At 52.2% G+C, this 10154-nt stretch overlaps 1 protein-coding gene across 1 annotated transcript; it reads left to right on the top strand.

Moving 5' to 3' along the window:
- Positions 1-1018: 1018 nt before the first annotated feature.
- LOC129693839 (cyclin-dependent kinases regulatory subunit 1-like) lies at positions 1019-9608 on the top strand. Its single transcript, XM_055630585.1, has 3 exons — positions 1019-1159; positions 4898-5025; positions 7401-9608. Exons 1-3 carry the CDS (start codon positions 1101-1103, stop codon positions 7457-7459), a joined length of 246 nt encoding a protein of 81 aa, XP_055486560.1. The 5' UTR covers positions 1019-1100; the 3' UTR covers positions 7460-9608.
- The last annotated feature ends 546 nt before the right edge of the window (positions 9609-10154 follow it).

Below are 10154 nucleotides of genomic sequence, written 5' to 3'. Positions count from 1 at the left end.
GGGCGGGACGCAGTGACGGACACGTGGACGTGCACCGACCGGGGTGAGGGCCATTGACGGGACCGCGGGCCAATAGGGAGCGAGGAGCAGGTCGCTGGGCGTTTCCGTTGACCAATGGGGAGCGAGGGTCGGCGCGTATAATCTGTCCAATAGAGAAGGAGGAGCGGGTCCTTTGACCAATGGGGGGGGGGGGGCGGACGGATTGATTGACCAATGGAGAGCGGGGGCGTGCGCCGGGCGGGTCCTTTGACCAATGGGATACGTGGGGGGCGGAGCGGAGGGCGGGGTCCTTTGACCAATGGGGGGGCGGGGCGGACGGATTGATTGACCAATAGGGTGCGAGGGGCGGGGCGCCGGTCGGGTCCTTTGACCAATGGGAAGCGTGGGGGGCGGGGCGGACGGGTCCTTTGACCAATGGAGAGCGGGGGGCGTGCGCCGGGCGGGTTCTTTGACCAATGGGATGCGTGGGGGGGCGGGTCAGCTGGCCAATGAGGAGCGGGGGGCGGGGGCGGACGGATTGATTGACCAATAGGGTGCGAGGGGCGGGGCGCCGGTCGGGTATTTCGACCAATGGGATGCGTGGGGGGCGGAGCGGAGGGCGGGTCAGATGGCCAATGAGGAGCGGGGGCGGATTGATTGACCAATAGGGTGCGAGGGGCGGGGCGCCGGTCGGGTCCTTTGACCAATGGGATGCGTGGGGGGGCGGAGCGGAGGGCGGGTCCTTTGACCAATGAGGCGTGGCGGTGGCGGACGGATTGATTGACCAATAGGGTGCGAGGGGCGGGGCGCCGGTCGGGTCCTTTGACCAATGGGGGGCGGGGCGGACGGATTGCTTGACCAATAGAGAGCGGGGGGCGTGCGCCGAGCGGGTCCTTTGACCAATGGGATGCGTGGGGGGCGGAGCGGAGAGCGGGCCAGCTGGCCAATGAGGAGCGGGGGCGGTGGCGGACGGATTGATTGACCAATAGGGTGCGAGGGGCGGGGCGCCGGTCGGGTCCTTTGACCAATGGGGTGCGTGGGGGCGGGGCGGAGGGCGGGTCAGCTGACGGAGCGCCGGCCAATGGGGAGCGAGCGCGCGGTGTTTTGGAGTCGCCAGGCCGATGGATCGCAGCGACATTTACTACTCGGACCGTTACAACGACGGCGAGTTCGAGTACCGGTCAGTCCGCCGGCGCTTCCTTCCTTCGTCCGTCGGGCCCCATCGGAGGATTCTCCTCCTCCCCTCCCCCTCCTCCTTCCGCCGTCGCCGCCGCGTTAACCCCCGGTCGCCATAACCACCGCCCGCCGATATCTCCCACTTCCGGCCCCCTCACACCGGAAGTCCCGGCACGGGGATAGGGCACTTTCTGGCGCGCGTGGGTTTCTGGGGGATGGCCAACGGGTCGGCCATCTTTCTTCCTCCCCCCCCCCACACCCATACCACCACCGTACCTCTCCCTGCCCCACTGTACTCAACTACTGTACCCCACCATACAACTACTGTACCCCACCATACAACTACTGTACCCCACCATACAACTACTGTACCCCACCATACAACTACTGTACCCCACCATACAACTACTGTACCCCACCATACAACTACTGTACCCCACCATACAACTACTGTACCCCACCATACAACTACTGTACCCCACCATACAACTACTGTACCCCACCATACAACTACTGTACCCCACCATACAACTACTGTACCCCACCATACAACTACTGTACCCCACCATACAACTACTGTACCCCACCATACAACTACTGTACCCCACCATACAACTACTGTACCCCACCATACAACTACTGTACCCCACCATACAACTACTGTACCCCACCATACAACTACTGTACCCCACCATACAACTACTGTACCCCACCATACAACTACTGTACCCCACCATACAACTACTGTACCCCACCATACAACTAATAAATGTGAGGTTATCCATTTTGGTGGCAAAAACAGGAAAGCAGACTATTATCTAAATGGTGGCCGATTGGGAAAGGGGGAGATGCAGCGAGACCTGGGTCTCATGGTACACCAGTCATTGAAGGTAGGCATGCAGGTGCAGCAGGCAGTAAAGAAAGCGAATGGTATGTTAGCTTTCATTGCAAAAGGATTTGAGTATAGGAGCAGAGAGGTTCTACTGCAGTTGTACAGGGTCTTGGTGAGACCACACCTGGAGTATTGCGTACAGTTTTGGTCTCCAAATCTGAGGAAGGACATTATTCAGATTCAGATTCAGATTCAAGTTTAATTGTCATTGTCAGTGTACAGTACAGAGACAACAAAATGCATTTAGCATCTCCCTGGAAGAGCGACATAGCAAACGATTTGAATTAAAAAAAATAATAAGTGTCACCGAGGTACGTTGTTGAGTAGAGTGACAGCCGCCGGAAAGAAGCTGTTCCTCGACCTGCTGGGTCGGCAACGGAGAGACCTGTAGCGCCTCCCGGATGGTAGGAGGGTAAACAGTCCATGGTTGGGGTGAGAGCAGTCCTTGGCGATGCTGAGCGCCCTCCGCAGACAGCACTTGCTTTGGACAGACTCAATGGAGGGGAGCGTGGAACCGGTGATGCGTTGGGCACACCCATGCCAAACCGGTCGTGCCACGCAGTACCACCACCGTACCTCTCCCTGCCCCACTGTACTCAACTACTGTACACCTCCCTGCCCCACCGTACAGCTCTGTACAACTACTGTACCCCTCCCTGCCCCACCGTACCCCACCATACAACCACCGTACCACTCCATTGAACCACCGTCCCACTCCATACGCCATCCAGAACAAGGGGTCACAGTTTGAGGAATAAGGGGGAAATCTTTTAGGACCAAGATGAGAAAAACATTTTTCACACAGAGAGTGGCGAACCTCTGGAATTCTCTGCCACAGAAGGTAGTCGAGGCCACAGTTCATTGGCTATATTTAAGAGGGAGGTAGATGTGGCCCTTGTGGCTAAAGGGATCAGGGGGTATGGAGAGAAGGCAGGTACAGGATACTGAGTTGGATGATCAGCCATGATCATATTGAATGGCTGTGCAGGCTCGAAGGGCCGAATGGCCTACTCCTGCACCTATTTTCTATGTACCACTCCATGCCCCACCATACAACCACCGTACCACTCCATTGGACCACCGTACCACTCCATACGCCATCGTACCACTGCTTGCCACACCATACCTGTAAGATATTATGGCAGTAGCATGTAGACAGAAACAAGTACAGGTTTTTAGTACACACTGTTGCCAGTGTAGGTCTTCTTTATTTGTGCACTGCGCATAACACAACATAACACTCACATTCAACTGAATGGTTCTACCTCAGCGGCTATTGTTATTTATCTGTAATTTTTTTTATATGTATATATTTTTATCGTTTCTTACATATTTAAAATTACTCTTGTGAATCGCACCGTGGGATTGACTTTTTAATTTCATTGCACCATGTGCAATGACAATAAAGAGATTCATTCATTCATTCATTCATATTCAGGAGACTGATAAGATAATCATATCACATGACACCAACCACACCATTCTGGTACTCAGTTCTTAAAGTTACCATTATATACACAGCAGTACCACTCCATGCTGCATCGTACCACCCCAGTCTGAAGAGGGGTCTCGACCTGATATATCACCCATTCCTTCTCTCCAGAGATGCTGCCTGTCCCGCTGAGTGTGAAAAATGTTCCAGCTTTTTGTGTCTTATCTTTGATCCCAGGAATGAGTGGGACATGATACGATACGAGATGCAGGAAGATTGTTCCCGATGTTAGGGAAGTCCAGGACAAGGGGTCACAGCTTACGGATAAGGGGGAAATCCTTTAAAACCGAGATGAGAAGAACTTTTTTCGCACAGAGAGTGGTGAATCTCTGGAACTCTCTGCCACAGAGGGTAGTTGAGGCCACAGTTCATTGGCTATATTTAAGAGGGAGTTAGATGTGGCCCTTGTGGCTAAGGGGATCAGGGGGTATGGAGAGAAGGCAGGTACGGGATACTGAGTTGGATGATCAGCCATGATCATATTGAATGGCGGTGCAGGCTCGAAGGGCCGAATGGCTTACTCCTGCACCTAATTTCTATGTTTCTATGATAGAACTTTATATTTATCTCAGGAGGGAAATTGATCTGCCAACAGTCGTAAAACACAACAAGGTCAAGTCAAGTTTATTCATCACATACACATACGAGATGTCCAGTGAAATGAAAAGTGGTGGACTTTGTGCAAAAAAACAACCAAGCAAGCTACAAACAGAATGGAACAGAATCACATATTTTACATATTGTGGGTGGAAGAAAAATGGGAGAAAAAAACCCCAGCAATTTTTTTTTAAATGTAGACTGGTTCAGTAAAGTTAGTCCCTGGCGAGATAGGAGCTTACAGTCCTATTGGCCTCTGGGAAGAAACTCCTTCTCAACCTCTCCGTTCTCACAGCATGGCAACGGAGGCGTTTGCAAGGATACATGGAACATGAAATTAAGACCCTTCTTCAGAGATGCTGGGACAGAGGTTTAGGGGTAATATGAGGGGGAACTTCTTTACTCAGAGAGTGGTAGCGGTGTGGAATGAGCTTCCAGTGGAAGTGGTGGAGGCAGGTTCATTGGTATCATTTAAAAATAAATTGGATAGGCATATGGATGAGAAGGGAATGGAGGGTTATGGTATGAATGCAGGCAGGTGGGACTAAGGGGAAAAAAAATTTGTTCGGCACGGACTTGTAGGGCCGAGATGGCCTGTTTCCGTGCTGTAATTGTTATATGGTATGTTATATGCTGTCCGTCCCGTTGAGTTACTCCAGCTTTTGTGTCTATCTTCGGTTAAAACCGGCAGCTGCAGTTCCTTGTTACAAGTAAACAGCTGGCTTTATTCTCTCTCTCTCTCTCTCTTTCTCTCTCTCCAGCCACGTGATGCTGCCGAAGAAGATCGCCAAAATGATGACCAAGGCTCACCTCATGTCGGAGACGGAGTGGCGTAACCTGGGCGTTCAGCAGAGTCCGGGTTGGATACACTACATGATTCACGAGCCAGGTACAAGATACAAGATACAAGATAGATTTAACTGTCATTTGGACCCCTTGAGGTCCAAAACGAAATGCCGTTTCTGCAGCCATACATTACAAACAAATAGACCCAAGACACAACATATTTACATAAACATCCATCACATCGCTGTGATGGAAGGCCAAATAAACTTATCTCTCCACTGCACTCTTCCCCCCCCCCCCATGTCAAAGTCAAAAGCCCCCCGCTGGCGATGGCGATTGTCCCGCGGCCATTAAAGCCACGCCGGGTGGTGCGAGGTCGCACACCGGGTCTTGGTGTTAGAGCCCCCGGCGTGCGCTCGCAGAGTCCCGCGGCCATTCCAAGCCGCGCGGGGCGGTGATGTCAGGCCCCGCTCCAGGAGCTCTTCAACCCCGCAACTCGGGCGGGGGAAGTCGCCGTTGCGAGAGCCCTGAAAAGCGGTCTCCCTCCAGGGACCCGCGGGCTCCCGGTGCCGCCGTCCACAGACCTGCCGTTGGAGCCTCCGACTCTCCGGTCGGGATTTCGCCAGCAGCAGCAGCAGCCTCCTCCGCTCCTCCACCCCTCCACCCGGCCAGCCCCCGGACTCGTTTGACTCCTCTATAAGTGCCCCGCACGGTGACATACGACTCAGTCTGGTGCACCTTCGTAGCACATATTTGGACCAGAGTCCCCGGTCTCTTCCTGTTGGAGGCCGCTCCTCATTGCGGCCCCAACGACAACGGAAACCCGACGAGAAAAGGTCGGGTCTCCCGTGCAGGGAGAGATTAAAAAAAGTTTTCCTCCTCCCTCCCACTCCACCCCCACCCCCCCACACACACACACCCCCACAAAAAATAACAAATCCTCACATAAAAACTCAGACAGAAAATAATAAAACGCGGACAGACTGCAGAGGCCGCTGCTGACCAGAGTCGCGCCGCCCACCGCCGCCCACCTACCAGCAGGCCCGGCCTTCATGGCCTCTTCCCTCTTCCCCCTCCCTCCTCCCCTCTTCCCGCTTCTCTGGCATTGTGTCACGGCCAGGAAAGGTTCCAGCTCCGTGCAGCCCAACCCCATCACCCCAACGCCCCATTCCTCCGTCCGTCATGCCAACCCCACCTACCCATTCAGGCAGCATCTCTGGAGAACAAGGATAGGTGGCGTATTGGTTCAGGACCCTTCTTCAGGCCCAATCCGAAATGTCACATATCCACGTTCTCCAAGGATGCAGCCAGACCCACAGAGCTATTCGTCACATTGTGTCTGTATTCGGTATGCAGCATGGAGTGGTACTGCTGTGTATATAATGGTAACTGTAACTTTAATAGACTGAGTACCAGAGACGGTGTGATTTGGATGTCAGGACTGTCTTATGAAGAAAGACTGGATAGACTTGGTTTATACTCTCTAGAATTTAGGAGATTGAGAGGGGATCTTATAGAAACTTACAAAATTCTTAAGGGGTTGGACAGGCTAGATGCAGGAAGATTGTTCCCGATGTTAGGGAAGTCCAGGACAAGGGGTCACAGCTTACGGATAAGGGGGAAATCCTTTAAAACCGAGATGAGAAGAACTTTTTTCACACAGAGAGTGGTGAATCTCTGGAACTCTCTGCCACAGAGGGTAGTTGAGGCCAGTTCATTGGCTATATTTAAGAGGGAGTTAGATGTGGCCCTTGTGGCTAAGGGGATCAGGGGGTATCGAGAGAAGGCAGGTACGGGATACTGAGTTGGATGATCAGCCATGATCATATTGAATGGCGGTGCTGGTGCAGGCTCGAAGGGCCGAATGGCCTACTCCTGCACCTAATTTCTATGTTTCTATGTCTATGCTTCTGTGTGCAGTGAAATGAAAGTGGCAATGCTCGCGGACTTTTGTGCAAAAGACAAACAACAAAACAACCAAACAAATTATACACACAATCATAACACACATATTATTATATAGAGTTAAATAAAGTTAATAAACAATTCAACACCTCACTGGTCTACAAAGGTCACGGAGAATAGATATGTCTTCAGGAGTGACTTAAAAACAGCTAGAGAAGGGGCCTGTTTAACGTGCAGAGGCAATTCATTCCACAATCTCGGAGCCGGGGTAAAAAAATAAGGGGTAAACCATTTAGAACGGAGATGAGGAAACACTTTTTCACACAGAGAGTTGTGAGTGTGGAATTCTCGGAGTTCTCTGGATACTTTCAAGAGAGACCTAGATAGGGCTCTTAAAGATAGTGGAGTCAGGGGTGTAGAAGCCAGCACCGACATTCGCTGTGATCAGGCTGATCATGTCGTCTTGCCTTTTCGCACCTCAAGTCAAGTCAAGTCAAGTCAAGTTTATTTGTCACATACACATACGAGACCTGCAGCCAACACGACAACACCAATCCTCTCTTCTCTCCCCAGAGCCTCACATCCTGTTGTTCAGGAGGCCGCTGCCGAAGAAAGAACCGGAAGGAATCTGACCCCCCCACCCACCCACGCACACAGCACCCTCTTGTCAGCATCTCCCCCTCTCTTACCCCTCCTCCTCCACCGATGCTGCTGACCACCTGCCTCCGACCACCGCCGCCTGCCTGTCTCCGAGCACCACCCTTCGGTCGCCTGGAAGAAGCGGAGCTTGGAAGGGTTCGGGGAGGGAGGGAGCGCGGTCACCCGGTCCTGCTTCCTCTCCGCATTTTGTTCTAGTCTTTGGAGACTCGGAAGTCTGATCCTTTAACCCCCTTTTCCACCCCGAGCTCACGGATCTGTTTTTTAAGCCTCTGGAATCATGAACTACGCAACACTCGGATGGTGGGAGGTTCATTCTACGTTTCCCAGCAGCGGAATCAGGCCATTCGGCCCCCATAGACTCTACTCCGCCATTTCCATTACGGCTGACCTCTCAACCCCATTCTCCTGCCTTCTCCCCTTAACCCCTAACCCCCGTACTAATCAAAAATCTGTCAATGTTCAAGAAAGAACTGCAGATGCTGGAAAAATCGAAGGTAGACAAAAATGCTGGAGGAACTCAGCGGGTGAGACAGCATCTATGGAGCGAATGAATAGGTGACGTTTCGGGTCGAGACCCTTCCTGGTGAGGCAGCATCTATGGAGCAAATGAATAGGTGACGTTTCGGGTCGAGACCCTTCCTGGTGAGGCAGCATCTATGGAACGAAGAAATAGGTGACGTTTCGGGTCGAGACCCTTCCGGGTCTCGACCCGAAACGTCACCTATTCCTTCGCTCCATAGATGCTGCCTCACCCGCTGAGTTTCTCCAGCATTTTTAGTCCCTCTAAGAATCTGTCAATCTTTGCTGTAAAAATATCCACTGACTTGGCCTCCACCGCCGTCTGTGTGGCAATGAATTCCACAGATTCACCACCCTCTGGCTAACGAAATTCCTCCTCAACTCGTTTCTAAAGGAACGTCCTTTTATTCTGAGGCTGTGCCCTCTGGTCCTAGACTCTAGACTCTCCCACTAGTGGAAACATCCTCTCCACATCCACGCCTTTCACTATTCGGTTAACTTGAATGAGGTTCCCCCCCTAATTGACTCTAACGTTGTCAGTCACTGGAGAGCTTGCGGGGGAGTCTGCTGGTCGATGTTGTGGAGAGGTCTGTCATAATCTACACTTTCCCTGTCCTAGTCTATCCTTGTCTTTTCCCAGTCCCCTGTTTCCCTGACAGCTGGTTTTACCTGAGCCTAGTCACCCACTGTGCGATGTTTAGTTTTTAATTTAGATTCAGATTCAATTTGAATTGTCATTGTCCGTGTACAGTACAGAGACAACGAAATGCATTTAGTTTAGAGATACAGCGCGGATTTGAATGGCGAGAGTCGCCCCTTTAAACTTCCGAGATACAGCGCGGAAACAGGCCCTTCAGCCCACGCCCACCAGCGATCAACCCGTACTATCCTACACAACACTGGGGGACAATTTACAATCTTTACCAAAGCCAATTAACCTACAAACCTGTGCACATCATTGGAGTGTGGGAGGAAACCGGAGCACCCGGATAAAACCCACGCAGGTCACGAGGGAGAACGTAACGTGCAAACTCCACAGAGACAGCACCCAGCTTCGTCCCAAAGACTAGCCCATGCGGGTTTGTAGGCTAATTGGCCCCTCTGTAAATTGCCCCCTAGTGTGTGGGGAGTGGATGTAAAATTAGACTAGAAGGAGGGTGCCACTCTGGCACAGTTAGTAGAGTTGCTGCCACCTCAACGCCAGAGACCCGGGTTCCATCCTGACCTCGGATGCCGTCTGTCTGTGTGGAGCTTGCACGTTCTCCCTGAGACCGCGTGGGTTTCCCCCGGGTGCTCCGGTTTCCTCCCGCGTCCCAAAGACGGGTCTGTGGGTCGGTGGGCCCCCTCTGTAAATTGCCCCCCTGGTGCGTAGGGAGCGGGTGAGAGAGTGGAATAACGTGGAACTAACGTGTGGACGGACGATCGCTGGTCGGCGAGGACTACGTGGGGCCCAAGGGCAAACTCTCACCTAACGGCGCAGTTGAGACCCCTGTTCCTGCGAGCCAACAAGCCAACACCGTTCTGTCCTCTTGTGGGTGAGAAGGCAGTCTTGGAGCAGGAAAGGCCGTTAGATTGCGGGATGAGCCATTCCGAGATTCCCAACTCCCGAGAAAAAAACCTCGCGAATCGGAACTCGGTAAGGGCGGATTCTCCCTCATTCCCTGAACAAATCGCTCCCCTCTGTCCATTTAGCCCTCTGCGCTGTTAGTGCTGTAACCCAGCTGTGTGGTCAATCATCTGTTGCTGTTATGCTGTGGTCTATTGTACGATATATATGATATATATGTGGGTGTCAACAGTTCTGTCATTTCATCTCCCTTCATCCACTCCATCAGTTTATCGAAGTAACGAACCGTTAGTCTATCTTCTACACCGCTGATCCTCTGAGTTCTCAGACTCCTGTATCTGCACCTTGTTCCTGTATATCTGCCTTGTACACCCGTTTATTACAGTCTGTATTTGATTTTAATAAATTTTTAATATTATCCACAGTGGCTGTGTGATGTTACTGAGTTGTGTGGAATGCTGGGGAAACTCAGCGGGTGAGGCAGCATCTATGGAGCGAAGGAATAGGTGATGTTTAAGGTCGGATGGCGGGACTGTCATATGCTGAGAGAATGGAGCAGCTGGGCTTGTACACTTAGAAAC

Source organism: Leucoraja erinacea, unplaced genomic scaffold (genome assembly GCF_028641065.1).
Source record: "Leucoraja erinacea ecotype New England unplaced genomic scaffold, Leri_hhj_1 Leri_445S, whole genome shotgun sequence".
NCBI classification, from domain to species: Eukaryota; Metazoa; Chordata; class Chondrichthyes; order Rajiformes; family Rajidae; genus Leucoraja; species Leucoraja erinaceus.
The sequence above is the reverse complement of the archived record's forward strand: the minus strand, read 5'-3'. Positions and strand labels throughout refer to the sequence as shown.

Excerpts from the sequence above, each read along its gene's own strand:
- LOC129693839 (XM_055630585.1), top strand. The coding sequence starts at position 1,101 with ATGGATCGCAGCGACATTTACTACTCGGACCGTTACAACGACGGCGAG. Across the intron at positions 1,160-4,897 it reads GACGGCGAGTTCGAGTACCG|CCACGTGATGCTGCCGAAGA; the intron begins GTCAGTCCGCCG and ends CTCTCTCTCCAG. Across the intron at positions 5,026-7,400 it reads CTACATGATTCACGAGCCAG|AGCCTCACATCCTGTTGTTC; the intron begins GTACAAGATACA and ends TTCTCTCCCCAG.